General features: G+C 54.0%; 1 protein-coding gene across 2 annotated transcripts in view; it reads left to right on the plus strand.

Annotated features, from left to right (window-relative positions):
• The window catches only part of LOC134340335 (disco-interacting protein 2 homolog B-like), a 57731-nt gene that overhangs the window by 17216 nt on the left and 13705 nt on the right, over positions 1-26810 (plus strand). The window contains exons 8-31 of one of the 2 annotated variants that reach the window (XM_063037450.1): positions 389-517; positions 694-891; positions 1782-1873; positions 2180-2290; positions 2585-2705; positions 3020-3129; positions 3414-3516; positions 4856-4920; positions 5525-5618; positions 6233-6352; positions 7053-7167; positions 12155-12291; positions 12792-12928; positions 14981-15061; positions 17149-17276; positions 17681-17795; positions 20831-21032; positions 22803-22909; positions 23361-23441; positions 23592-23715; positions 24054-24175; positions 24352-24463; positions 24556-24665; positions 26316-26405. In XM_063037450.1, coding sequence (XP_062893520.1) covers positions 389-517; positions 694-891; positions 1782-1873; positions 2180-2290; positions 2585-2705; positions 3020-3129; positions 3414-3516; positions 4856-4920; positions 5525-5618; positions 6233-6352; positions 7053-7167; positions 12155-12291; positions 12792-12928; positions 14981-15061; positions 17149-17276; positions 17681-17795; positions 20831-21032; positions 22803-22909; positions 23361-23441; positions 23592-23715; positions 24054-24175; positions 24352-24463; positions 24556-24665; positions 26316-26405 — 2804 coding nt within the window. The remainder of the gene's footprint in view (positions 1-388; positions 518-693; positions 892-1781; positions 1874-2179; positions 2291-2584; positions 2706-3019; positions 3130-3413; positions 3517-4855; positions 4921-5524; positions 5619-6232; positions 6353-7052; positions 7168-12154; positions 12292-12791; positions 12929-14980; positions 15062-17148; positions 17277-17680; positions 17796-20830; positions 21033-22802; positions 22910-23360; positions 23442-23591; positions 23716-24053; positions 24176-24351; positions 24464-24555; positions 24666-26315; positions 26406-26810) is intronic. The other variant, XM_063037451.1, reaches the window with a different exon arrangement.

A 26810-nucleotide genomic window follows, 5' to 3' on the forward strand; every position in this document is an offset into this window, starting at 1 on the left:
TGAAAGGCGGGGGGAAATGTCTGTGCACTGTCTGTCCCGGGGTTTAGGAGGGTGTGAGGGATAAGGGGGGGACGGGACAGGGTGGAAGGAACTAGAGCAAAGGAGCATGATGGGAGGACTGGGGAGGGGAGGGGGCAGGAGAAGGTCATGTGGGGACATCTGTGCACTGTCTGTCCCAGGGGACTGGGGTAAGGCGGGGAGGGGTAGTGGTTGGGGAGTGGGGTAACAACAAGGAGAAGGGGGGAACTGACTGCTCTGTCCTGTAATTGGTGGGTGTTGATAAGGCATTTGTTTTACCTCCTTCCCGCCCTCCATCTCTTCCCCCTCATCACCTGTCTCCCCACCTACCCCCTCCCGTCCCATCCCTTCTCTCCTTCTCTCCGCTCAGCTCCCTCCCCTCCCCCAGTGAACAGCCGTGTGTCGGTAAAGATCCAACAGTTGGTGAACACCCTTCGCCGTCCAAAGCGCCAGCCGCTCGCTGAGTTCTTCCTCGACGACTCGCAGGAGATTGTTGAAGGTGGAGGTGGGGGGTGGCGGGAAGATGGGTTAGTGTGTCGGGACAAAGGGTGAGGCAGTGGGAGGCTGGTGGGAATGGAGGCGCGCGCGCACATACACACACACACACACCCGCGTGTGCGTCTGTACGTACAGCCCTGGACACACTAACCCCCATCCTCTCTCCTCTTCCCGCAGTGCCCAGCACCGACACCCAGCAGCCACGGGCGGAGGGCAGTCCCATGACCTCAGTGCGGGGGGAGCCCCTGGGTGCCGTGGGGAACTGGCCCCCAACTCTCGAGGCTGCCCTGCAGCGCTGGGGCACCACCCAGGGGAAGGCGCCCTGCCTGACTGCACTGGACTCCTGTGGGAGGGCTGGGACCACTCTCACCTACGGTTAGTGGACAATGGAACAGGCGGGGGAGCCAGAGGAGGATGGAGAGGGCATGGATTGGAGTGGGTGGGTGCAGAGCACCAGAGGGTGAGAGGAAGTCACGCGAAGGGAGGGTGTTGGGTGAAGGGATGCTTGGGAGATATCAGATGGTGAGGTGGGAGGGTGCGGGGAAGAGAAGAGAGAGGGGTTTGGTGGATGGGAGGGAAGGGAAGTGGGGGGAGAGGGAGGGGAAGAACAAGGAGGCAGGGCGAGGAAAGGAAGATCAGGGTGCAGGAATGCTAAGGGGTGGGGAGGAGGGGAAGAGGATAGGGAGGCTGGGGAGGAGAGAAGATTGCAGTGAGTGAAGAAGGGGGAATTGAGGAATAATGGGAAAGAGGGGGAGGGGTGAGGGTAAGTGGAGAGAGGGTACAGGATGGAAAGGAAAGGGGTTCTCAGAACCTCTCAATCCAGATTTCCCTCTGAATGCCTTAAACTTCCTTGATTTTGGTAAAATGGTTTTATTATTGTCACAATAGTCTGGTAACAGTGGGGTAGAAGCTGTCCTTGAGCCTGGTGGTATGGTAGTGAGGGTGAGAGGGGGAGAAGAGAGAATGTCCAGGGTGGGTGGGGTTTTTGATTATTCTGGCTGCTTCACTGAGCAGTGAGAAGTGTAGACAAAGTCCGTGGAGGGGAGGCTGGTTTCTGTGATGTGCTGAGCTGTGTCCACAACTCTCGGTGGTTTCTTGTGGTCACGGGCAGAGCAGTTGCCACACCAAACCATGAGGCATCTGGATCGGGGAGGTCAAGGGATTGAGAGCTGTGTGGCGCCGTGCAGCAGAGGAGAGGAGAGGGCGGTGGGGGTGATTTCTAGGGGCTGACGCCTCCCATGATTCTGCATTCCTGCCTTTCCCAGGGAAGTTGTGGACACGGAGCCTGAAGCTGGCGTACACCCTCCGGCACAAATTGGGCATGCGCAGCGAGGTGACTGTTTCCCCCGGAGACCGGGTGAGTAACGCCTGTCATCACCTCGCCCTCTGCTTCTCTGCCTCTCTGCCCACCTCCTCCGCCCACATCCTCCTCACCCTTCTATACCCTCCCCCAGCATCCCCACATCAAACACCCCTCCCACATCAACCCCCCCCACATCACCCCCCTAACATGCTTTTCCTCCCCCTCTCTCCCCCACCTTTCTCTTTCCCTCCCAGAAGATGGAATTGATGAGTTTGGAGGGAGGCTGTGTGTAGGAGTCGAGGGTGTCACCTAACGTCTTTGCTCACCCTCCGTATCCTTCCCTCCCTCAACTCCCCACAGGTGGCTCTGGTCTACCCCAACAGCGATCCTGCCATGTTCCTGGTGGCATTCTGCGGCTGTCTCCTTGCTGAGGTGGTTCCTGTCCCCATTGAGGTCCCCCTCACCCGGAGGGTGAGTGTCTACCAGAAGGGCAGGGTAGGGGGCTGGTGTGGAGAGCACTGTGGGATCCTCCTATCCCCAGGCATATAGCTGGGGTGTGGGGAGTGCCATGGGATCGCTTTGTGTGTGTGTGTGTGTGTGTGTGTGTGTGTGCGTGTGTGGGGATTGATGGTTTTTTTGAAACTCTCTGCTGGAGTGAGGTAGGGTGGAGTGGTGTGGATTTTGGTTGGGGATTTGAGGGTGGAGGTGGGAGGCATGCTGGGTAGGTGGGTGTCACGACTAACCGCTCTGCCGCCTTCCCCCCAGGACACGGCTGACCCGCAGCTGGGCTTCCTGCTGGGCAGCTGTGGGGTGAGCTTGGCCCTCACCACCGAGGCCTGTCTGAAGGGGCTGCCCCAGAGTCAGGGCGAGGTCACCCCCTCCAGAGGTGAGTGGGAGATGGGGGCGAGGACGCTGGGAGGGGTGGGGAGGGGGAAGGAGGAGTGGGGATGCGGGTAGGACGAGGAAGGAGAGAAAGTATGGGAGGGCTGAGGGGAGGGTGGGTGTCAGGAAAGGGTAGTGGGAGGGAAGGGGAGAACAGGGGTAGTCAGGAGAGGGAGAAGGAAGAGTGAGGAGGAGGGGTAAGTGGGTAGGATGAAAGAGGATGGAGGGAAAGGAAGGGGAGGAGGAGGGAAGGGAAGGATGTAGGGAGGAGAGGTACAGGAGAGGGAGAGGATGCTCTGACCACTTTGTGTGACCCAGGGTGGCCACGGCTGAAGTGGGTGGTGACTGACTCCCGGTACCTGGTCAAACCCTCCAAGGACTGGAGACCCTCGTTCCGACTGGCAGGTCCTGAGCCAGCCTACATAGAGGTGAGTGACTGGCCCTTGCATACCCCCTCGCCGTTGCCCTCTCCCTGCACCCCCCACTCTGCCTGCACCTCCACATAGTGCTGCCTGAAACGGTCTACGTTGAGGTGAGTAAAGGCAGCTGGTGAATGTTGAGCATGATGCTTGTTAATCACGGTTCTCTTTCCTTCACTGTGCACTCACCACCCCCTCTCCACCCCCTTCCCCTCCACTTCCCACCACTCCCTCTCCTTCTGCACCCTACCACCATCCCCTCTACTCCTCCTCCCCCAAACCCCTCACCTCAGTACAAGACCAGTAAGGAAGGCAGCGTGATGGGTGTCTGTGTCTCGCGTATCGCCCTGTTACGACACTGCCAGGCCTTAACGCAAGCTTGCAACTACAATGAAGGTGCGTGTTTCCTTCCCTTCCCCCTCACCCCTTTCCTCCTTCCCTCCCTCCCTATCCCCATTTACTCCACGTTGTGTCCTTTTATCCTGGGAAGGGATCTGCTAACGTTGGAGGTCGTCCAAAGAAGGTTTGACGGAATATTAGAACATAGAATGCAGAGCACTTCGGCCCATGACGATGTGCCGACCTTTTAACCTAGTCCAAGATCAATCTAACCCTTCCCACCCGTATAGCCCTCCATTTCTCCATCATCCATTGGTCTGTCGAGTATCACTAATGCATCTACCTCTACCACCACCCATATACCCATCACTCTGAGTAAAAAAACTACCTCTGACATTCTTCCCTATACTTCCCTCCAGTCACGTTAAAATTATGCCCACTTGTATTAGCCATTTCCACCTGGGGAAAAGTGTGGCTGTCCACTCTATCTCTGCCTCTTATCATCTTGTACACCTCTATCAAGTCACTTCTCATCCTCCTTCACTCCAAAGAGAAAAGTCCTAGCTCGCTCAACCTTTCCTCATAAAATATGCTCTCTAGTCTAGGCAGCATCCTGGTAAAGCTACTCTTCACTCTCTCTAAAGCTTCCACATCCTTCCTATAATGTGGTGAGCAGAACTGAACACAATACTCCAAGTGCGGTCCAACCAGGGTTTTATAGAGCTGCAACATTACCTTGCGGCTCCTGAACTCAGTCCCCTGACTAATATACGCTTTCATACAGTAACACTCTGACATACTATACACCTCCTTAACCACCCTATCAACCGTAGGGAGGTCCCATCAAGTGGTGGACAGTGTGGTGAAGAAGACGTTTGGCATGCTGGCCTTCAATCAGGGCACTGACTACAGGGGTTGGGATGTCGTGTTCCAGCTACACAAGACGTTGTGACCTCACCTGGAGTACTGTGTACAGTTCTGGTCTCGCAACGATAGGGTGGATGGGATTGAGCAGGAGAGGGTGCAGAAAAAATTCACGAAGGGTAAAATCTGGTTTGGAGCTATAAGAAGAGGCTGGACAAGCTGGGACTGTTTTCCCTGGATGAAGAGTGTCGTTATGGAGGTTTATAAAACCATGAGGGGCACAGATAAGGTGGAAGGTCACAGTCTTTTCCCCCAGGGTAGGGGAGTCTAAAACTACAGGGCACAGTTTTAAGGATGTGTCGTGATTGAAGGGTGGGAACGTCGAGGGATTGAGATCTGTGGGAAAGGCACAGATTTTGAAGGGTTTGGGGGATTTCTTCTGCTTGGTGGGGGGGTGGGTGGATTTGGGTGTGTGAGGGGAGGGGCTGGGATGAGGGAACTATTAACCATGCCTCTGACCTCTTGTCTGCAGGGGAAACGGTGGTCAACGTGCTGGACTTCAAGAAGGACGTGGGTCTGTGGCATGGCGTGCTCACAGTGAGAGCAGGAGATGGCGGGGGGGGGGGTGTTGCTGGGGTTGGGCACATGTCGGTTCCCTCCCCGTCAGGAGAGAATGGTTGGGGTCTACAGAGCATCTGATGTCGATCGGGGGTCTGGTCATCAGATCTGGCGTGGTGATCTGTGGGGGAAGGAAGAGGGGAGATGGGATGGAGGATAGGGACAAGAGGGAGGTGGGTGGGAAAGAGAGATTGGAAAGGGGTTGAGAAGAGGAGGGAGGTGAAAGGTGGAGGGTTGAGGGCAGGAGGGAGGTTTGAGAGTGAGTGGGACTTGGAGGGTGAGAATGGGAGGAGGGAAGGAAGGGAGAGTGGGGGAGGGGAAGGAAGAGGAGAGTTGGGAGGAGGAGGGGCCAAGTCAATGGGTGTGTTTAGGCAGAGATGGATGGGTTCATGTTTGCTGAGGGAATTGCTGAGAAGGAAGTTGAAAGAAAGAAATAAATCAGCTGTGATTGAATAGGGGTCAGACATCAATGGGCAGAATGGGTTAATTATGCTCCATAATGAGGTGGGAGCCCCTTCCTATGAGAAGGGCTGGTGTGTGGGTTCCCATGCAATGTCTCACTGGGGATGTGTTCTCCCCTCAGAGTCTGATAAACAAAATCCACACCATCAGTGTTCCTTATGCTGCCATGAAGGCATCACCCCTCACCTGGGTCCAGAGAGTGGCCGCACACAAAGGTAAATGCCCCCTCCCCAACTCCTAAAGCTGTAGAACAGAGGGAGGTCCCCATTTCATGAGACGTCACCTACTGGGTGAGAGTGCAGAGAATGTTTCGCAGCTTGATGCCCAGGAGGGATGGTGAAAGGGTTACCCCTGGAGAAGCAGGTCACCAGGTTGGGACTTGTACCCAGTGCAGATTATAGGAAAGTGAGAGACCATTTCCACGTTGTGTTGGAGGGCAGGATGGGGAGATGTTTGAGGAGTTTGCGATTGGTTCCGATGGAACGGTGGAGGATGGACTGGGGAGATCTTTCAATGGAAATGAGGAGGTTGGGGGATCTTGGGAATTATCTCCCCGGAGACTGCAGTCACTAGGTGTGTTCAAGGATGGATGAGGAAGATGTTTGAGGAGATTGAGGTTGAATCTGATTGGTTTGGGGAGCTATGGAGGGTAACTAAGGTGGCTGGCCCTTGTACTTGACCTACCAGCCCTGGGATGTTGAGATGTTGATCTGGGACCTGTGGCTTCTTAGTGAGATGGGGAGGATAGACTGGTGTTGCTGGGAAATGGTTACAGTGAAGACTGACTGCGTGTTCATCTCCCTTTCCCCATCCCTCCCACAACCCACAGCAAAGGTGGCTCTGGTGAAATGCCGGGACCTTCACTGGGCCATGGTCGCCCAACCAGAGCACCGGGACTTCAGCCTCTCCTCCCTACGACTGCTGATCGTGGCCGATGGTGCCAACCCATGTAAGTAGCCCCCAGACCCCGTAGCCCCCTGCAGCCCTCCTGTCAGAACTGCTCCTCCTGCTCCTGGCCAACAGTGTCAACCTCTTCTCCATTCAACCAAGAACCCCTCTTCCCACTTCTCTACCCCAACACATTGCTACCCATCTCTCTTTCCCTCTACCTCTCTTCCCCCACATTCCCCCATCTTCTGTTATCCCCACATCCAACTCCCTCTTTGTCTCTATTTCACCCCCTTTCCCTGCCCTCTCTCCGTGACCCCTTCTCTCTACCCACCCACCATCCCCCCATCTTTCCGATCTCTTCCCACCCCACTCCTTCTCTCTTCCTCCTGTCCTACTTCCTCAGTCTCTCCACCTCCCTCTATCCACCCCACCTGTTTCCCTTCTTTATTCTAACCCAACGTTCACCGCCCCCTACCCTGCCCCCACTCTCCCCCACCAACACCCATGACAGCACTTATGCCCTCCACACTTCCACCTTGCTCCCCATCATTCCTCCCCATTGTCCTTCCTTCTTCATGCTTGTACGACAGTCCACCCTCCCCTTCATCCCCCCCCACTGACCATCCCGCTCCTCATGGCTCCACCCTGTATCCACTACAAAACCTGTACCCTCCTGCCTCTCTGCTCTCGGTGTGTAAAATCTCCACCCCTCGCCCATCAATCTCCTCCCACCCCCACTCTCTTTCTCTCCACTTCAGGGTCCGTGTCCTCCTGTGATGCCTTCCTCAGCGCCTTCCAGAGCCGGGGCCTGAGGCCCGACGCCATCTCTCCCTGTGCCTCCTCACCCGAGGGTCTCACCGTGGCCATCCGCAGGTAACTGTGGCTCGGATCACTCACTTTCTGGGGAAGGGTTGGTGAACCCTCTCTCTCTGGGGAAGGGGAGTGGATCCCCTCTCTTTTGGGAGGGAAGATGGAGGAACAGAGTGCATGTGGAGAGGATGTTTCCGTCAGTGGAAGAGCCCAGGATCCAAGGGCACAGCCTTAGTATAATGGGATGTCCCTTTAAAACTAGGATGAGGAGGAATTTGTTCAGCCAGAGGGTGGTGAGTCTGTGAGAACGGGGTAGAGAGAAGGTTCAATAGGGCAGCGGAGTTAATGGAACAAAAGAGCCAAATTTTTCTCCTGCGTTTTAGAGTCTTCTGAAAGATGATGTGGTGGATGTGGAGTGTCTGGACTAACTCCACCCGGACAAGTGGGGAGTGTTTCATCATACTCCTGACCTGTAGATGGTGGAGAGGTAATGTGGTGGATGTGGAGTGCATGGACTAACTCCACCCGGGCAAGTGGGGAGTGTTTCATCATACTCCTGACCTGTAGATGGTGGAGAGGTAATGTGGTGGATGTGGAGTACATGGACTAATTCCACCCAGGCAAGTGAGTGTTCCATCACACTCCTGACCTGTAGACAGTGGAGAGGTAATGTGAAGGATGTGGAATGCAAGGACTAACTCCACCTCAGGCTCCCCACCCTCAGATTTACTCTGGTACCCAAGATGGTGTGGAATTGTAACAGGTTTATTATTGTCACTTGTACTGAGATACAGTGAAAAGCTTGTCTTACGTGCTGTTCATACACATCAGATCATTGGTATCGAGGTACAACAAGGTAGGCAATAACAGAATGCAGAATAAAGTGTCACAGCTACAGAGAAAGTGCAGTACAGGCAGACAATAAGATGCAACTTCATAAAGAGGTAGATTGGGAGTCCATCTCATCGTACTAGGGGACCACTCAATAGGGTAGAAGTTGTCTTTGAGCCTGGTGGTATGTGCTTTCAGGCTTTTGTATCTTCTGTCCAATGGGGGGGGCGCGGGAGAGAATATCTGGGGTGGGTGGGGTCTTTGATTGCACAGACTGCTTTACTGAGGCAGTGAGAAGTGTAGACAGAGTCCATGGAGGGGAGTCTGGTTTCTGTGATGTGCTGAGCTGTGTCCACAACTCTCTGCAGTTTCTTGTGGCCACAGGCAGAGCAGATATTATCACAAGCTGTGAAGTATCTAGATAGGATGCTTTCTATGGTACATCAGTAAATGTTGGTGAGAGTCAGCAGGGACATGCGAAATTTGTTTAGTTTCCTGAGGAAGTAGAGGCGTTGGTCAGCTTTCTCGATTAGACCAGGACAAGCTGCTGTACACACTTAGGATGTGAACATAGGAAATGATGTTCCTAGTCCGGTTGGGGTTTGGTGGCCACTGGTGACCTCTCAGTAAAGTTGTGAGACATAAGAGCAGAATTAGACGATATAGCCCATTGAGTCTGCTCTGCCATTTCATTATGGTTGAATTATTATCCCTCTCAGCCCCATTCCCTTGCCTTTATCCCATAACCTTTGACACTGACGAAAAACCTATCAGCCACTGCTTTAAATCTACTCAATGACTAGCCTCCACTGATTCACCTCCCTCCAGATAAAGAAATTCCTCCTCATCTCTGTTCTTTGGTCTTGGACTCCTCTTCCACCTCCCCCCCCCCCCGTCCCCAAATACAGGAAGTATACTCTCCACATCCACTCTGGATAGGCGTTTCAATAAGATCCCCTCTCATTCTTCTAAACTCCAGCAAGTACAGGCTCAGAGCCATCAGGCGCGTCTCATAAGGTAATCCTTTCATTTCTGGGATGATTCTCGTGATCCTCCTCTGGACCCTCTCCAATGCTAGCACATCTTTTCTTCGATAAGGGGCCCAAAACTGCTCACAATACTCTTTAAGTACAAGCAGAATTAGCACCAGCATTATATCCTTGCTTTTATATTCTAGTCCTCTTGAAACGAATGCTAACATTGCATTTGCCTTCCTCACCACCGAGTCAACCTGCAAATCAACCTTTAGGGAATCCTTCTGCACGAGGATTCCCTTTGCCCCTCTGGTTCTGGATTTGCTCCCCATTAGGAAAATAGTCTACACCTTTTTTTCACTTTTCCAAAGTGCATGACCATGTACTTGTCTACACTGTATTCCATCAGCCATTTCCTTACCCATTCTCCTAATCTGTCCAAGTCCTTTTGCAACCTCTCTGCTCCCTCAACACTACCTGCCTTTGTAACATCTGCAAACTTAGCAACAAAGCCATCAATTGCATCATCTGGCATCCAAAAAGAAGTGGCCCCAACACCGACCCTTGTGGGACACCACTAGCCACTGGCAGCCAACCAGAAAAGACTCCCTTTGTTCCCACTCTTTGCCTCCTGCCAATCAGCCAATGCTCTATCCATGCTCGTATTTTTCTTGTAATACCATGGGCTCTTATCTTGTTTAACAGCCTCGTGTGCGGCACCTTGTCAAAGGCTTTCTGAAAATCCAGGTAAACAACATCCACTGACTCTCCTTTGTCTATCTTGCTTGTTATTTCTTCAAAGAATTCTAACAGATTTTTCAGGTAGGATTTTCCCTTGAGGAAACCATGCTGACTTTGGCCGACTTTATCACGTGTCTCTAAGCACCCCGAAACCTCATCCTTAATAATCAACTCCAACATCTTCCCAGCCACTGAGGTCAGACTAACTGGCCTATAATTTCCTTTCTTCTGCCTCTCTCCCTTCTTGAAGAGTGGAATGACATTTGCAATTTTCTAGTCTTCCAGAACCATTCCAGAATCCAGTGATTCTTGAAAAATTATTGCTAAAACTTCCTATGTCACCTCTTTCTCATGATTTGATTTCATGTTTTACTAACTGAGCAAAGCTAACCTTTCTGCCAACCTCCCTGTCCTTTCGATACAACATGTATCCTTGGATATTAAACTTCCAGCTTTAATCTTCTTTCAGCCACGAATCAGTGATGTCCACAACATCATACATTTTCAGAGGGTGTGCTGGAACTTATGACAACATTAGGATAGGTAAGTCCCTGGGCTGGACAGGATATACCCCAGGTTACTGCGGGAAGTGAGGGAAGAGATTGCTGCAACTTTGTTGATGATCTTTGCATCCTCACTGGCCACAGGGTTAGGACCAGATGACTGGAGGATGGCAAATGTTATTCCTTTGTTCGAGAAAGGGAGTAGGAGTAATCCTGGGAATTATAGCCTAGTGGGTCTTACTTCAGTGGAGGGCAAACTATTGGAGAAGATTCTTCCCCTTTGCCATCAGATTCCTGAATGGACATTGAACCCATGAACACTATCTGCTGCCGAAGGGTCTCGGCCTGAAACGTCGACTGTACTCTTTTCCATAGATGCTGCCTGGCCTGCTGAGTTCCTCCAGCATTTTGTGTGTGTTGCTCGGATTTCCAGCATCTGCAGATTTTCTCTTGTTTGAGAATAAAACAATCTCACTGCGTTTTTCCCCCTTTTTGCACTACTTAATTTAATTTATTATTGTGTATTGCAATGTACTGCTGCTGTATAACAACAAATTTCACCAAATGTGCCCATGGTATTAAACCTGATTCTGAGACTGGATTAATGAGCATTTGGAGAAGCATAGTCTGATTTGGAATAGTCAATATGGCTTTGTGAGGGGTAGATTGTGCCTCATGAGCCTGATTGAATTCTTTGATGAAGGTAGAGTGGTGGATGGGTGTATATGGTTTTCAGTAAGGTGTTTGACCAAGTTCCCCATGGCAAGCTCATTCAGGAAATCAGGAGGCATGCAATCCAGGGAAATTTGACTCTGTGGATTCAGAATTGGCTTGCCCCAGAAGGATGTGGGTAGTTATAGATGGAGTGTATTCTGCCTGGAGGTTGGTAACCAGTGGTGTTTTACAGAGATCTGTACTGGGAACCCTGCTCTTTGTGAGTTTATAGATGATTAATGAAGATGTGGGAGGGTGGTTTAGTAAGTTTGCAGATGACACGGTGGAGTAGTGGATAGTGGAAAAGGATGTCGTAGGATCCAACAAAATATTAACAGGATGCAGAGCTGGGCTGAGAAGTAGCAGATGGAATTTAACCCAGGAAAGTGTGAAGTGATTCACTTTGGAATGTCAAATTTGAAGGAAAAATACAGGGTTAATGGCAGGACTCTTAGCAGCATGGAGGAACAGAGATCCAAGGCCACAGATGCCATGTAACTAGACAGGGTGGTTAAGAAGACGTATGGTGTTGGCTTTCGTTCGTCAGAGGATTGAGTTAAGGAGCTGTGAGGTAATGTTGCAGCTCTGTAAAACTCTGATTGGATCACACTTGGAGTATTGTGTTCAGTTCTGGATGCCTCGTCAGAGCAAAGATGTGGAATCTTCAGAGAGGGTGCAGAGGAGATTTACCAGGATGCTGCCTGGATTGGAGAGCATGTCTTATGAAGACAGGTTGAGCAAGCTCAGGCTTTTCTCCTTAGAGCGAAGGAGGATGAGAGGTGACTTGATAAAGGTGTATAAGGTGATAAGCAGCATAGATCAAGTGGAGAGCCAGAGACTTTTTACCAGGGTGGATGTGGCTAATGTGACGGGGCATAACATTAAGGTGATTGGAGGAAAGTATGGAGGGGTGCCAGATTCCACCCCCCCCCCCTGCCACCACCACCACACAGAGTGTAGAGTTGGGCATAACGTTCGGATTCTGGTGAACATTGTGGGCATGCTTTATTGGCAATGGAATGTGCGGCGACACTTGCAGGCTGCCCCCAGTACACTCTTGGTTGTGTTGGTTGTTCACGCAGACAGTGTATTTCGCTGTGTGTTTGTATGTACGTGTGATAAGTAAATTGGAACCTGAATCATTGCCCTGGAGCTCCTCCGCAGGGTGGGAAGGTGTAACTGCAGCATGATGGCCTGATCAGTGAGATTCCTGTTAGAGAGTTGACATGGATTGGGAGGGGTGGAGACCCGGAGCAGGAATGCTGAGCTTGGGAATGCCTCTTGCAGGTCGGGACAGCTGGGATGTGGGGACCGCCGGGCCGTGCTGTCCTTGGAAGGTCTCAGCCACGGGCTGGTCCGCGCCAACCCTGAGGACAAGAGCAGCGCACTGACTGTGCAGGACGTGGGACCCCCACTTCCCGGAGGTTGGTGGAATGGGTCGAGGGGAGTGGGGAGGAAGTGGGATTGTGCAGGAAGGGAGAGGGGGTGTGGAAATGGTGAGGGAGAATTTTCGGGGTAGTGAGAAAGAGGGGCAAGAAGGATGGGAGTGGGTGGGGGGGAAGGGGACGTGGAGGGTGAGGGGAAGATGGAGCAGAGAGTAGGGTTGAGAGGGATGGGAGTGTGGGGAGAGAAGGAAATGGGGGAAGTGCTAGAGGTAGAGATTGTGGGAGGAGGGAGAGGAGGTGGAGGGAGGGAACTTCTTGCAATCTACCGGTGAGACAGTGTAAGTATCCCAGGCTCTGTTCCCCAACTCATCTCAGAGCAGGTGGTTGGGATGGGTTGTACTTGTGTTTCTTAATAAAATCCCCTTTCCACCCTTCTCTGCCCCAATACATCACCTCTCTCCCTTTCCCTCTCGCTCTCTCTCTCTCACTCCTGCTTCCACTTTCCTTCTGTCCCCATCTTTCTCTATCTCTCTCCACAGCTACGCTTTGCATAGTCAGACTCCAGGGACCCCCAGAGCTGTGCCGGACTGATGAGGTTGGAGAGATATGTACCAGTAACCGGGTGAATGGCTGCCAATATTATGGACTGCCTGGCCTGACCCGCAACACTTTTGAGGTCAGTGTGAGACATCTGTCCGCGAAGGCATCAAGTGGATTGGACGCAGGCAAGACACCTCTTCAGGAGCTCCTGGGTCAGACCCACACCGGGACACCGAGCACAGTTCCCGTCTCCCTGTCCCTGGGTCAGACCCACACCGGGAGCACCGTGCACAGTTCCCGTCTCCCTATCCCTGGGTCAGACCCACACCGGGAGCACCGTGCACAGTTCCCGTCTCCCTGTCCCTGGGTCAGACCCACACCGGGAGCACCGTGCACAGTTCCCGTCTCCCTGCCCCTGGGTCAGACCCACACCGGGAGCACCGTGCACAGTTCCCGTCTCCCTGCCCCTGGGTCAGACCCACACCGGGAGCACCGTGCACAGTTCCCGTCTCCCTGCCCCTGGGTCAGACCCACACCGGGAGCACCGTGCACAGTTCCCGTCTCCCTGTCCCTGGGTCAGCCCCACACCGGGAGCACCGTGCACAGTTCCCGTCTCCCTATCCCTGGGTCAGCCCCACACCGGGAGCACCGTGCACAGTTCCCGTCTCCCTGTCCCTGGGTCAGACCCACACCGGGAGCACCGTGCACAGTTCCCGTCTCCCTATCCCTGTGTCAGACTCACACCGGGAGCACCGTGCACAGTTCCCGTCTCCCTGCCCCTGGGTCAGACCCACACCGGGAGCACCGTGCACAGTTCCCGTCTCCCTGCCCCTGGGTCAGACCCACACCGGGAGCACCGTGCACAGTTCCCGTCTCCCTGTCCCTGGGTCAGACCCACACCGGGAGCACCGTGCACAGTTCCCGTCTCCCTGCCCCTGGGTCAGACCCACACCGGGAGCACCGTGCACAGTTCCCGTCTCCCTATCCCTGGGTCAGCCCCACACCGGGAGCACCGTGCACAGTTCCCGTCTCCCTATCCCTGGGTCAGCCCCACACCGGGAGCACCGTGCACAGTTCCAGTCTCCCTATCCCTGGGTCAGACCCACACCGGGAGCACCGTGCACAGTTCCCGTCTCCCTATCCCTGGGTCAGACCCACACCAAGAGCACCGTGCACAGTTCCCGTCTCCCTATCCCTGGGTCAGACCCACACCAAGAGCACCGTGCACAGTTCCCGTCTCCCTATCCCTGGGTCAGCCCCACACCGGGAGCACCGTGCACAGTTCCCGTCTCCCTATCCCTGGGTCAGCCCCACACCGGGAGCACCGTGCACAGTTCCAGTCTCCCTATCCCTGGGTCAGACCCACACCGGGAGCACCGTGCACAGTTCCCATCTCCCTATCCCTGGGTCAGCCCCACCCCAGGAGCACCGTGCACAGTTCCCGTCTCCCTATCCCTGGGTCAGACCCACACCAAGAGCACCGTGCACAGTTCCCATCTCCCTATCCCTGGGTCAGCCCCACACCAGGTCCAATCCAACAGGGCGGATTGTTGGGTGTTCAGATGCCTGGAAAGGGAACAGTGTTAATGCCTGACTGAGATATAGTAATACATGCTTCCTCAGTTTTGTTTATTTGAATAATCCCCACCCTACCAACCACTACTCTGCTTCCACACCCCATCTCATTCCCATTCTCCACTGCAATCTCCAAATCTCATTCTTTCCCCTTCTGTCCTCCTCCCACTGACTCCAATTTTCCTTCCATTCTCTTGAAATAACTCCCTTCCCCTTTCTTATCTCCCTCCCTCTACCTCTCCATCATCTTCTCCCCTCCTCCACTGCCCAACTCTCCCTTTCCTAGCAACTATCATTCCTCGCATTGTTCTCCTTCAACCCCTCACCTTTCAACTTCAACAACTCCATCTCCACCTCTCCCTCACTCCCCTTCCCTCCCATTCCCTCCACCCCTACCTCACCCTCACTCTCTCCCCAACTATCCCACAGCCTCTTTCCCACTCTCTTGAAGGACCCGCCCCACACTCCTCTCCACCTACCCCCCCACAATCACTCCTCCTCGTTCACCTGCTCTTTAAACTCATCCACGCTCCACCCCCTCCCTTCCCAACCCTCCATGTTTTAAACCTGCTTGCATCAACACAAATTTTAACTCATCCCCTCCCAATCGCAGGTCTTTCCTATCAACTCTGAGGGCGCTCCCATCAGTGAAGCTCCCTTCGTACGGACAGGATTATTGGGATTTGTGAGCCCCGTGAGTATAACTCCCATCCCCACCGGTACCGTACCCCAGTGTTACACGGTGACGGACCCGTCCCCACCGGTACTGTACCCCGGTGTTACACAGTGACAGACCCGTCCCCACTGGGGCTGACAGACCCGTCTCCACCGGTACCGTGCCCCTGTGTTATATACCGTACCCCGGTGTTATACAGTGACAGACCCGTCCCCACCGGTACCATACCCTGGTGTTATACTGTGACGGACCCGTCCCCACCGGTACCGTACCCCGGTGTTACACAGTGACAGACCCGTCTCCACCGGTACCGTACCCCGGTGTTATACAGTGACAGACCCGTCCCCATCGGTACCGTGCCCCGGTGTTATACAGTGACAGACCCGTCCCCACTGGTACCGTACCCCAGTGTTATACAGTGACAGACACGTCCCCACCGGTACTGTACCCCGGTGTTACACAGTGACAGACCCGTCCCCACCAGTACCGTACCCTGGTGTTATACAGTGACAGACCCGTCCCCATCGGTACCGTGCCCCGGTGTTATACAGTGACAGACCCGTCCCCACTGGTACCGTACCCCAGTGTTATACAGTGACAGACACGTCCCCACCGGTACTGTACCCGGGTGTTACACAGTGACGGACCCGTCCCCACCGGTACCGTACCCTGGTGTTATACAGTGACGGACCCGTCCCCAGTGGTACCGTGCCCCGGTGTTATACAGTGACAGACCCGTCCCCACCGGTACCGTACCCTGGTGTTATACAGCGACAGACCCGTCCCCACCGGTGCCGTACCCCGGTGTTATACAGTGACAGACCCGTCCCCACCGGTACCGTGCCCCGGTGTTGTACAGTGACAGACCTGTCCCCACCAGTACCGTACCCCGGTGTTATACAGTGACAGACCTGTCCCCACCAGTACCATGCCCCGGTGTTATACAGTGACAGACCTGTCCTCACCGGTACCGTACCCCAGTGTTATACAGTGACAGACCCGTCCCCACCGGTACTGTACCCCGGTGTTGTACAGTGACAGACCTGTCCCCACCGGTACTGTACCCCGGTGTTACACAGTGACAGACCCGTCCCCACCGGTACTGTACCCCAGTGTTATACAGTGACAGACACGTCCCCACCGGTACTGTACCCCGGTGTTACACAGTGACAGACCCGTCCCCACCAGTACCGTACCCTGGTGTTATACAGTGACAGACCCGTCCCCATCGGTACCGTGCCCCGGTGTTATACAGTGACAGACCCGTCCCCACTGGTACCGTACCCCAGTGTTATACAGTGACAGACACGTCCCCACCGGTACTGTACCCGGGTGTTACACAGTGACGGACCCGTCCCCACCGGTACCGTACCCTGGTGTTAGACAGTGACGGACCCGTCCCCAGTGGTACCATGCCCCGGTGTTATACAGTGACAGACCCGTCCCCACCGGTACCGTACCCTGGTGTTATACAGTGACAGACCCGTCCCCACCGGTGCCGTACCCCGGTGTTATACAGTGACAGACCCGTCCCCACCGGTACCGTGCCCCGGTGTTGTACAGTGACAGACCTGTCCCCACCAGTACCGTACCCCGGTGTTATACAGTGACAGACCCGTCCCCACCGGTGCCGTACCCCGGTGTTATACAGTGACAGACCCATCCCCACCGGTACTGTACCCCAGTGTTATACAGTGACAGACCTGTCCCCACCAGTACCATGCCCCGGTGTTACACAATGACAGACCTGTCCTCACCGGTACCGTACCCCAGTGTTATACAGTGACAGACCCGTCCCCACCGGTACTGTACCCCGGTGTTGTACAGTGACAGACCTGTCCCCACCAGTACCATGCCCCGGTGTTATACAATGACAGACCTGTCCTCACCGGTACCGTACCCCGGTGTTACACAGTGACAGATCCGTCCCCACCAGTACCGTACCCCGGTATTACACAGTGACGGACCCGTCCCCACCGGTACCGTACCCTGGTGTTATACAGTGACAGACCCGTCCCCACCGGTACCGTGCCCCGGTGTTATACAGTGACAGACCTGACCTCACCAGTACTACACCCTGTGATCTCTTCTCTCCCACCGTACAGGGTGGTCTGGTGTTTGTGGTGGGGAAATTGGACGGGCTGATGATGGTGAGCGGCAGGAGACACAACTCAGATGACATCGTGGCCACGGCCCTGGCTGTTGAGCCGATGAAGACTGTTTATCGGGGAAGGTGAGGGAAGTTTCACGTCTTCCCCCGTAATCTCCGTGTGTGCAGACTGCCTGTTTCCACCAGCTGATCCTCTTTCCTACCCCCCCCATACCATCTGACACTAACCTCTGTTTTGCAGTCTGTCCCTTTCTCTTCCCTCTCACAGTCTGTCTCTATACCTCCCCACTTTCCCGGATCTGAACTTGCTCACAATCTGAAACTATTGCATCTCCCCATTTTTCTCCAAGGTCTGATCCGATTACCCACCCCGAGTTCTCCATCTCCCCATCCCCCCAACCCCCCAACCCTTGGCTGGTAGTGTTTTTGGTGAATCTGCTGGAAAATGAGTCACTTCTGTTGTCTAACCCCTCCCCACATGTCTCTCACTCTCTCTCTCTCTCCGTCTCCTCTCTGTGTCAACCAAGGGTGGCAGTGTTCTCGGTGACGGTTCTGTATGATGAGCGTGTTGTGCTGGTGATTGAGCAGCGACCTGATGCGGCTGAAGATGAGAGTTTCCAGTGGATGAGCCGCGTGCTGCAGGTAAGACAGCTTCCTGTTGGTCCGTCCATCTCCCTGGGAACCTCCATAAACCTTTCTCCTCAGTAACACTCCCTACCCTCGTCTGTATTCACGATCGCCGTCCGTTTCCCCACAAACCTGTCCCCAGACCATGGTCTGGTCAGACCTACCTCTGCTGCCATGCCCCTCTGCCGCCCCCGGCACCCCTCACCACATGCCCCATCTCTCTCTCCCCTCCCCTTCCCCCCTCCTTTCTCCCCTCCCCTTCCCCCCTCCTTTCTCCCCTCCCCTTTCCCCCCTCTCTCTCCCCTTTCCCCCCTCTCTCTCCCCTTTCCCCCCTCTCTCTCCCCTTTCCCCCCTCTCTCTCCCCTCCCCCTCTCTCTCCCCTCCCCCCTCTCTCTCCCCTCCCCTTCCCCCATCCTTCCTCCCTCCTTCCCCCTCTCTCTCCCTTCCCTTCCCCCCCTCTCTCTCTCCCCTCCCCCCCTTCTTGATTTCTGTCCCCACTGTCTCTTTCTCTCTTCTCCCCATCTAGACTGGGTATTGAGCAATGAGGATGGGTTAGTTAGCAATCTTGTCGTGAGAGGCCCCTTGGGCAAGAGTGACCATAATATGGTGGAATTCTTCATTAAGATGGAGAGTGATATAGTTAATTCAGTAACAAAGGTTCTGAACTTAAAGAAGGGTAACTTTGAAGGTATGAGACGTGAATTAGCTAAGATAGACTGGCAAATGATACTTAAAAGGTTGATGGTGGATATGCAATGGCAAGCATTTAAAGATCGCATGGATGAACTACAACAATTGTTCATCCCGGTTTGGCAAAAGAATAAACCAGGGAAGGTAGTGCACCAGTGGCTGACAAGGGAAATTAGGGATAGTATCAATTCCAAAGAAAAAACATACAAATTAGCCAGAAAAATTGGCTCACTTGAGGACTGGGAGAAATTCAGAGTCCAGCAGAGGAGGACAAAGGGCTTAATTAGGAAAAGGAAAAAAGATTATGAGAGAAAACTGCCAGGAAACATAAAAACTGACTGTAAAAGCTTTTATAGATATGTGAAAAGAAAAAGATTGGTTAAGACAAATGTAGGTCCCTTACAGTCAGAAACAGGTGAATTGATCGTGGGGAACAAGGACATGGCAGACCAATTGAATAACTACTTTGGTTCTGTCTTCACTAAGGAGGATATAAATAATCTTCCGGAAATAGTAGGGGACCGAGAGTCCAGTGAGATGGAGGAACTGAGGGAAATACATCGTAGTAGGGAAGTGGTGTTATGTAAATTGAAGGGATTAAAGGCAGATAAATCCCCCGGGCCAGATGGTCTGCATCCCAGAGTGCTTAAGAAAGTAGCCCAAGAAATAGTGGATGCATTAGTGATAAATTTTCAAAACTCTTTAGATTCTGGACTAGTTCCTGAGGATTGGAGGGTGGCTAATGTAACCCCACTTTTTAAAAAAGGGGGAAGAGAGAAACCGGGGAATTATAGACCGGTTAGCCTAACATCGGTGGTGGGGAAAATGCTTGAGTCAGTTATCAAAGATGTGATAACAGCACATTTGGAAAGCGGTGAAATCATCGGACAAAGTCAGCATGGATTTGTGAAAGGAAAATCATGTCTGACGAACTCATAGAATTTTTTGAGGATGTAACTAGTAGAGTAGGGGAGAACCAGTGGATGTGGTATATTTGGATTTTCAAAAGGTTTTTGACAAGGTCCCACACAGGAGATTAGTGTGCAAACTTAAAGCACATGGTATTGGGGGTATGGTATTGATGTGGATAGAGAATTGTTTGGCAGACAGGAAGCAAAGAGTGGGAATAAATGGGACCTTTTCAGAATGGCAGGCAGTGACTAGTGGCGTACCGCAAGGCTCTGCTGGGACCCCAGTTGTTTACAATATATATTAATGATTTAGATGAGGGAATTAAATGCAGCATCTCCAAGTTTGCGGATGACACGAAGCTGGGCGGCAGTGTTAGCTGTGAGGAGGATGGTAAGAGGATGCAGGGTGACTTGGATAGGTTAGGTGAGTGGGCAAATTCATGGCAGATGCAATTTAATGTGGAGAAATGTGAGGTTATCCACTTTGGTGGCAAAAATAGGAAAACAGATTATTATCTGAATGGTGGCCGATTAGGAAAAGGGGAGGTGCAACGAGACCTGGGTGTCATTATACACCAGTCATTGAAAGTGGGCATGCAGGTACAGCAGGCGGTGAAAAAGGCGAATGGTATGCTGGCATTTATAGTTAGAGGATTCGAGTACAGGAGCAGGGAGGTACTACTGCAGTTGTACAAGGCCTTGGTGAGACCACACCTGGAGTATTGTGTGCAGTTTTGGTCCCCTAATCTGAGGAAAGACATTCTTGCCATAGAGGGAGTACAAAGAAGGTTCACCAGATTGATTCCTGGGATGGCAGGACTTTCATATGATGAAAGACTGGATGAACTGGGCTTGTACTCGTTGGAATTTAGAAGATTGAGGGGGGATCTTATTGAAACGTGTAAGATCCTAAAGGAATTGGACAGGCTAGATGCAGGAAGATTGTTCCCGATGTTGGGGAAGTCCAGAACAAGGGGCCACAGTTTGAGGATAAAGGGGAAGCCTTTTAGGACCGAGATTAGGAAAAACTTCTTCACACAGAGAGTGGTGAATCTGTGGAATTCTCTGCCACAGGAAACAGTTGAGGCCAGTTCATTCGCTATATTTAAGAGGGAGTTAGATATGGCCCTTGTGGCTAAAGGGATCAGAGGGTATGGAGGGAAGGCTGGTACAGGGTTCTGAGTTGGATGATCAGCCATGATTGTACTGAATGGCGGTGCAGGCTCGAAGGGCTGAATGGCCTACTCCTGCACGTATTTTCTACGTTTCTATGTATCTCTCCTACCCCGGCCCCACTGCCACTCCGTCACCACTCTCTACCTCCCTCCTTCCATTCTCTTCTCTCTCTATCCATCCCTTCTTCATCCTCTGCTCTGATGCCGCACCTTCCCTCTGTTTTGTTCCGATTCATCCCTCTGCTCCATCTCCCCCAACCCTCCCCCTCTGCAGGCGATTGACAGCATCCACCAGTTGGGCGTGTACTGCCTGGCCCTGGTGCCGGCCAACACCCTCCCAAAGACGCCGCTGGGGGGGATCCACATTCCCCAGACCAAGCAGCGGTTCCTGGAGGGAGCTCTTCACCCATGCAACGTGTTACTGTGTCCCCACACCTGTGTCACCAACCTGCCAAAACCCCGGCAGAGGCAACCAGGTAAGTGACAAGACACTGTCTTCTCCCGTGGTCAGACACCGAGTGAATCTCCCTCCACACTGTCCTATCACACACTCCCCGGGTCAGACACACAGTGAATCTCCCTCCACACCGTCCCATCACACACTCCCAGGGTCAGACACAGAGTGAATCTCCCTCCACACTGTCGCATCACAAACTCCCAGGGTCAGACACAGAGTGAAACTCCCTCCACACCATTCCATCACACACTCCCAGGGTCACGCACAGAGTGATTCTCCCTCCACACCGTCCCCTCAGACATTCCTGTGGTCAGACACAGAGTGAAGCTCCCTCCACACCATCCCATCAGACATTCCCGTGGTCAGACACAGAGTGAATCTCCCTCCACACTGTCCCATCACAGACACCCAGGGTCAAACACAGAGTGAATCTCCCTCCACACTGTCCCATCACACACTCCCAGGGTCAGACACAGAGTGAATCTCCCTCCACACTGTCCCATCACACACTCCCGGGGTCAGACACAGAGTGAATCTCTTCCACACTGTCCCATCACACACTCCCAGGGGTCAGACACAGAGTGAATCTCCCTCCACACCGTCCCATCACACACTCCCCGGGTCAGACACAGAGTGAATCTCCCTCCACACTGTCCCATCACACACTCCCGGGGTCAGACACAGAGTGAATCTCCCTCCACACTGTCCCATCACACACTCCCAGGGTCAGACACAGAGTGAATCTCCCTCCACACCGTCCCATCACACACTCCCAGGATCGGACACAGAGTGAATCTTCCTGCATACTGTCCCATTAGACACTCCCAGGGTCAGACACAGAGTGAATCTCCCTCCACACCGTCCCATCACACACTCCTGGGGTCAGACGCAGAGTGAATCTCCCTCAACACTGTCCCATCACACACTCCCAGGGTCAGACACAGAGTGAATCTCCCTCCACACTGTCCCATCACACACTCCTGGGGTCAGACATAGAGTGAATCTCCCTCCACACCGTCCCATCACACACTCCCAGGATCAGACACAGAGTGAATCTCACTCCACACTGTCCCATCACATACTCCCAGGGTCAGACACAGAATGAATCTCCCTCCACACCATCCCATCACACACACCCAGGGCCAGACACAGAGTGAATCTCCCTCCACACCGTCCCATCACACACTCCCAGGATCGGACACAGAGTGAATCTCCCTCCACACCGTCCCATCACACACTCCCAGGGTCAGACACAGAGTGAATCTCCCTCAACACCGTCCCATCACACACTCCCAGGATCAGACACAGAGTGAATCTCCTTCCACACTGTCCCATCACACACTGCCGGGGTCAGACACAGAGTGAATCTCCCTCCACACTGTCCCATCACACACTCCCAGGATCGGACACAGAGTGAATCTCCCTCCACACCGTCCCATCACACACTCCCAGGATCGTACACAGAGTGAATCTCCCTCCACACCGTCCCATCACACACTCCCAGGATCGGACACAGAGTGAATCTTCCTGCATACTGTCCCATTAGACACTCCCAGGGTCGGACACAGAGTGAATCTCCCTCCACACCGTCCCATCACACACTCCCAGGATCGGACACAGAGTGAATCTTCCTGCATACTGTCCCATCACACACTCCCAGGATCAGACACAGAGTGAATCTCCCTCCACATCATCCCATCACACACTCCTGGGATCAGACACAGAGTGAAGTTATCTCTCCCCCCTCCTCCCCCACCTGATACTGACCTGTGACCTGTGTATCCCACAGTGGGGGTTGGACCTGCGCCGATGATGGTGGGGAATCTCGTGGCTGGAAAGCGGATTGCGGAGGTGTCTGGCAGAGAGCTAGTGGAGGACCTGGAATGTGGAAGGAAGGTAAATGGGCAAGGTGGTAAAATCGTTGCTGGAGTCTGTGGAGAGGGGTGAAACTGGGAGGTGGGGGTTGGGTTTGTGGATGAAAGAGAGTTCAGGGACAGGAGAAGTGTGAGGAACTGGAAGGTAGGGAATGAGGGGAATTGAGGCTGGGAGGGGAAAGAGGGATGTGAATGTAAAGAGTGAGTGGGAGGGACAAGAGTGGAGGGTAGGATGGGGGAGGGTGTTGAGTGGTTGAGAAGGAGTGAATGGAGTGAAGGGATAGAAACATAGAAAATAGGTGCAGGAGTAGGCCATTCGGCCCTTCCAGCCTGCACCGCCATTCAGTATAATCATGGCTGATCATCCAACTCAGAACCCTGTACCCTGATAGAGGGTGTGAGGGATGGGAAGGGTGAGGGAAATACAGCTAATGTTTCTGGTTTTGGACACTCTCTCACCTTGTCTCTCCCAGCTCCAGTACCTGTCAGAGATACTCCAGAACCGAGCTCAGTCCACCCCAGATGATACCCTCTTCACTCTGCTCAGTGCCAAGGTAGGTAGGAGCAGGGGTGGCAAGATCCCACTGAAAGCCAAGTCCTACCATGACCCTGCCCCATCCCTAAGCTCCATCTGCCTTGCCTATTTTATTCCTCACCCATACCTCTCCAAATACTTCCCCCTGACCTTTTCCATGTGTTTCCAGGGGACACCAGCCTGTTCAGTGAGCTGCCTCCAACTGCACCGGCGAGCAGAGAGAGTATCCGGTGCACTGACCGAGCGGGGCAGGTGCACGGCCGGGGACGTGGTCGTCCTGCTCTACCCCCCCGGTAAAGGGGAAGTGGGAGGGTGGGGGTGAGAGGGAGGCAAGGGAAGGTGGGGTGAGGGATATAGTGGGAGAGGAGGATGTGGGGTGTTGGGGGAGAGGAGATGGGATTAGGGCTGAGGGTTGGGAGGGAAGTGGTGAATGGAGGGAGTGGAGTTTTGTGGGAGGTATGGGAGTGAGGGGGTGCATTGTGGGAGGGGCACTGAGGAGGCGGGAAGGTGAATGAGGGTGGGTGTGGTAACAATGTGGAGGTGATGGAGGGAGGGAGGCTGATGTGCTGCGGGTTGTGAAGGTGGGAGGGCTGTTTAATTTGTTCACTGTTGTCCCCCCCTCCACCCCCAGGGATCGATCTCATCGCTGCTTTCTATGGCTGCCTGTACACAGGATGTGTCCCAGTGACTGTGAGGCCCCCCCACCCACAGAACCTCACCGCCACCCTCCCCACCGTTAAAATGATTGTGGAGGTAAGTGTGTCTTCACCCTCTCTCTTCAACCTCCTTGCAGCCCCACCTCCCCTCACCCCATCCCCATCTCCATTCTCCCTCCCCTTTGCTCTTACCCCTTCCTCCTACCCCCCCCGCCTCGTGACATTAGCTAACCATATGCCCTTTGCTGACCCATCTCCCCCACCCCCTGACAGGTCAGTAAAGCGGTCTGTGTCCTGACTACACAGCCGATCTGCCGTCTGCTGCGCTCCAGGGAGGCCGCGGCGGCAGTGGACATCCGCAGTTGGCCCCAGCTCATCGAGACGGGTAGGCAGTGGGTCGGGAGGGGGGGTGGTTGGAGGTCCTGGTCTGAGTGTGGCCCCCACCAGCCCCAAACTGACTCTCTACCTCCCTTCCAGATGACCTTCCGCGGCGGAAAGTGCCAGAGGTCTACACCCCCCCCACACCCGAGATGTTGGCCTATCTGGATTTCAGTGTGTCCACCACGGGAATGCTGACTGGTGTCAAGGTAAAGGGAGTTGGGGGGACTGCACCCCAACCTACACTCTTCCCTCCCCATCATGGCACACATCTGTCACGTTCCCCTGTAGCACTGAATTCTAGAACCTGGACCCGAGGATCTCTTGCCTCCCAGAACTTTGGTGTTGGGGGCATGGGGTGGAAAGATGGCTCAGATCACAGGACAAGGTCCCACAAAGGAGGCTGATCCTGAAGATTCAGATGCAAGGTGAATTGGCCATTTGGATTCAGAATTGCCCTTATTTAAATAACCAGATTATCTTAAGCATCATCTCAAGAGATTTCATTTATCATTTGAAAGTAAAAACAGAGGGAAGGCTGTGAGCTTTCAGTAGTAAGGCTTCTCTCTGCAGGAGCAAGTTTGTTGCTCAGCTGGTTTGCCATGAGTTTAGTAAATTTGACCCCCACCTTCTACGACCACCACAAGCAGTGAGATCGCTCCCCTCAGCCCCGGCTGCAGGTCGGAACAGCACAAGTAAAGGGTCAGGTTGCAGAGGGCTCTCCCTGCCCCTGTCCAGCCAATCAGGAGACCTCGGGACATCTTGAGAGGGTGAAGGAGTTGGAGAGAAAACGAGCGGGAGAGATTAGAGAGGGAAAGTGAGGGAGAGTGGGGAGTGGAAAGAGAGAAGTGAGAGGAGAGAGAAACTGAGAGGGAGAGAGAGACAGAGAGTCAGAGGGAGGGAGAGCTTCAGAGTGTGCGGCTGCAGGCCTCCTAACCCCCACAAATCCACTCCCTACTCTGTAGGGCCTGACTGCCAAAACACAGCTCCCCCAATCAACCCCTGCGCCCCACTGTGCACTCAGTAGCCATTCCCACTGATGTTGATGGTCTGGAGGTCTGATACCTGCATGATGCTGATACTGCGAGCCCCAGGCTGGGCAGAGGCAGCCCCTCCGCCAACCCCTCCTCCTCTTCCATTCCCCCCCCCTGCACCTCCAGTGGCCGGTGCCCCCACCAGCCGGGTGATCCCATCCGAAGTGACCGTCTCTACCACCATGCCGGTAGCCGAAATGAGAGGGGTGCCCAGGGGAGGTAGGGGGGCTCCATCTGTGGAGCCGGCAGCACCCACCAGCACTGCTGCGCCCCCTCCACCTCCTGCGCCGCCGCCTTTCTTGTTCTGATGAGTCTTTATGTGCTTGGAGAGGTGGTCACTCCGCATGAAGCGCTTGGGACACTGGGTGCAGGCAAACTTCTTCTCACCTGTGGAGGGAGAGGGAAGGGGAGTGAGTGGGGGGAGGTGGTTATATAGTGAGGCGGTGAGGAGAGGAGGAGAGGAGGGAGGGAAAGAAGTAAATGAATGGCTGTCAGCCCATCACCCCACAAACCCCTCTTCGCCTGAACTGGACACGCAACCCCACCCCCCCGCCACTCCCTGCCCAGCCATCCTGTCTGCTCTGTGCCCGGTCTCACCCCCACCCGCACCATACCCTTGCCAAAGGGAACGAAGATGGTGGAAATGTTTCCTGAGCCCAACTGCCAGCACTGCCATGCCCTGCTGTTCCCTTGATGGACAAGATCAGGCGGAGTGGAAATAACACACTCACACACACAGCGCACCCCCACCCCCGCCCCCGCCACACCTTCCCCGGCCCAGCCTGCTGCATACTCACCCGTGTGTGTGCGTTTGTGCCGCTGCAGCTCATCGGAACGCGTGAACCGCTTGCCGCAGAAGAGCCAGTTGCAGACAAAGGGCCTCTCGCCCGTGTGCCACCGCAGGTGGGCTCGCAGGTGGGAGGTCTTGCCATACACCTTGCCACAGCCCACAATGTGGCAGATGTGCTGCTTCTTGCGACCGGGGTCTCCTGAGCCTCTGTCAGGCAAGGAGGGAGTAAAACACAGGGTAGAGGTGGTGAGAGGGGAGAGATACATGGTAAGTGAGAAAGGCCAGGGTGTGGGGGGCAGGACATAGATGCATCGATGGAGAGTGGAAGGTGAGACAAGACAAAGGGAGGGAGACAATGAGAGGAAAAGGTGAGAGAACGGGAGAAAATAAGAAAAAGATAGGGATAGAGGAGAGCGGGGGGGTGAGTGGGATTCAGGGAGGAACAGAGAAAAGAAGACATGAGGAGGAGGAAAGTTGGAAAGAGAGAGGTGGAGGGGGACAGAGAGAGGAAGGGGGCTGGACAGAGTGCA

This window comes from Mobula hypostoma, chromosome X1 (genome assembly GCF_963921235.1).
Source record: "Mobula hypostoma chromosome X1, sMobHyp1.1, whole genome shotgun sequence".
Taxonomy (NCBI): Eukaryota; Metazoa; Chordata; class Chondrichthyes; order Myliobatiformes; family Myliobatidae; genus Mobula; species Mobula hypostoma.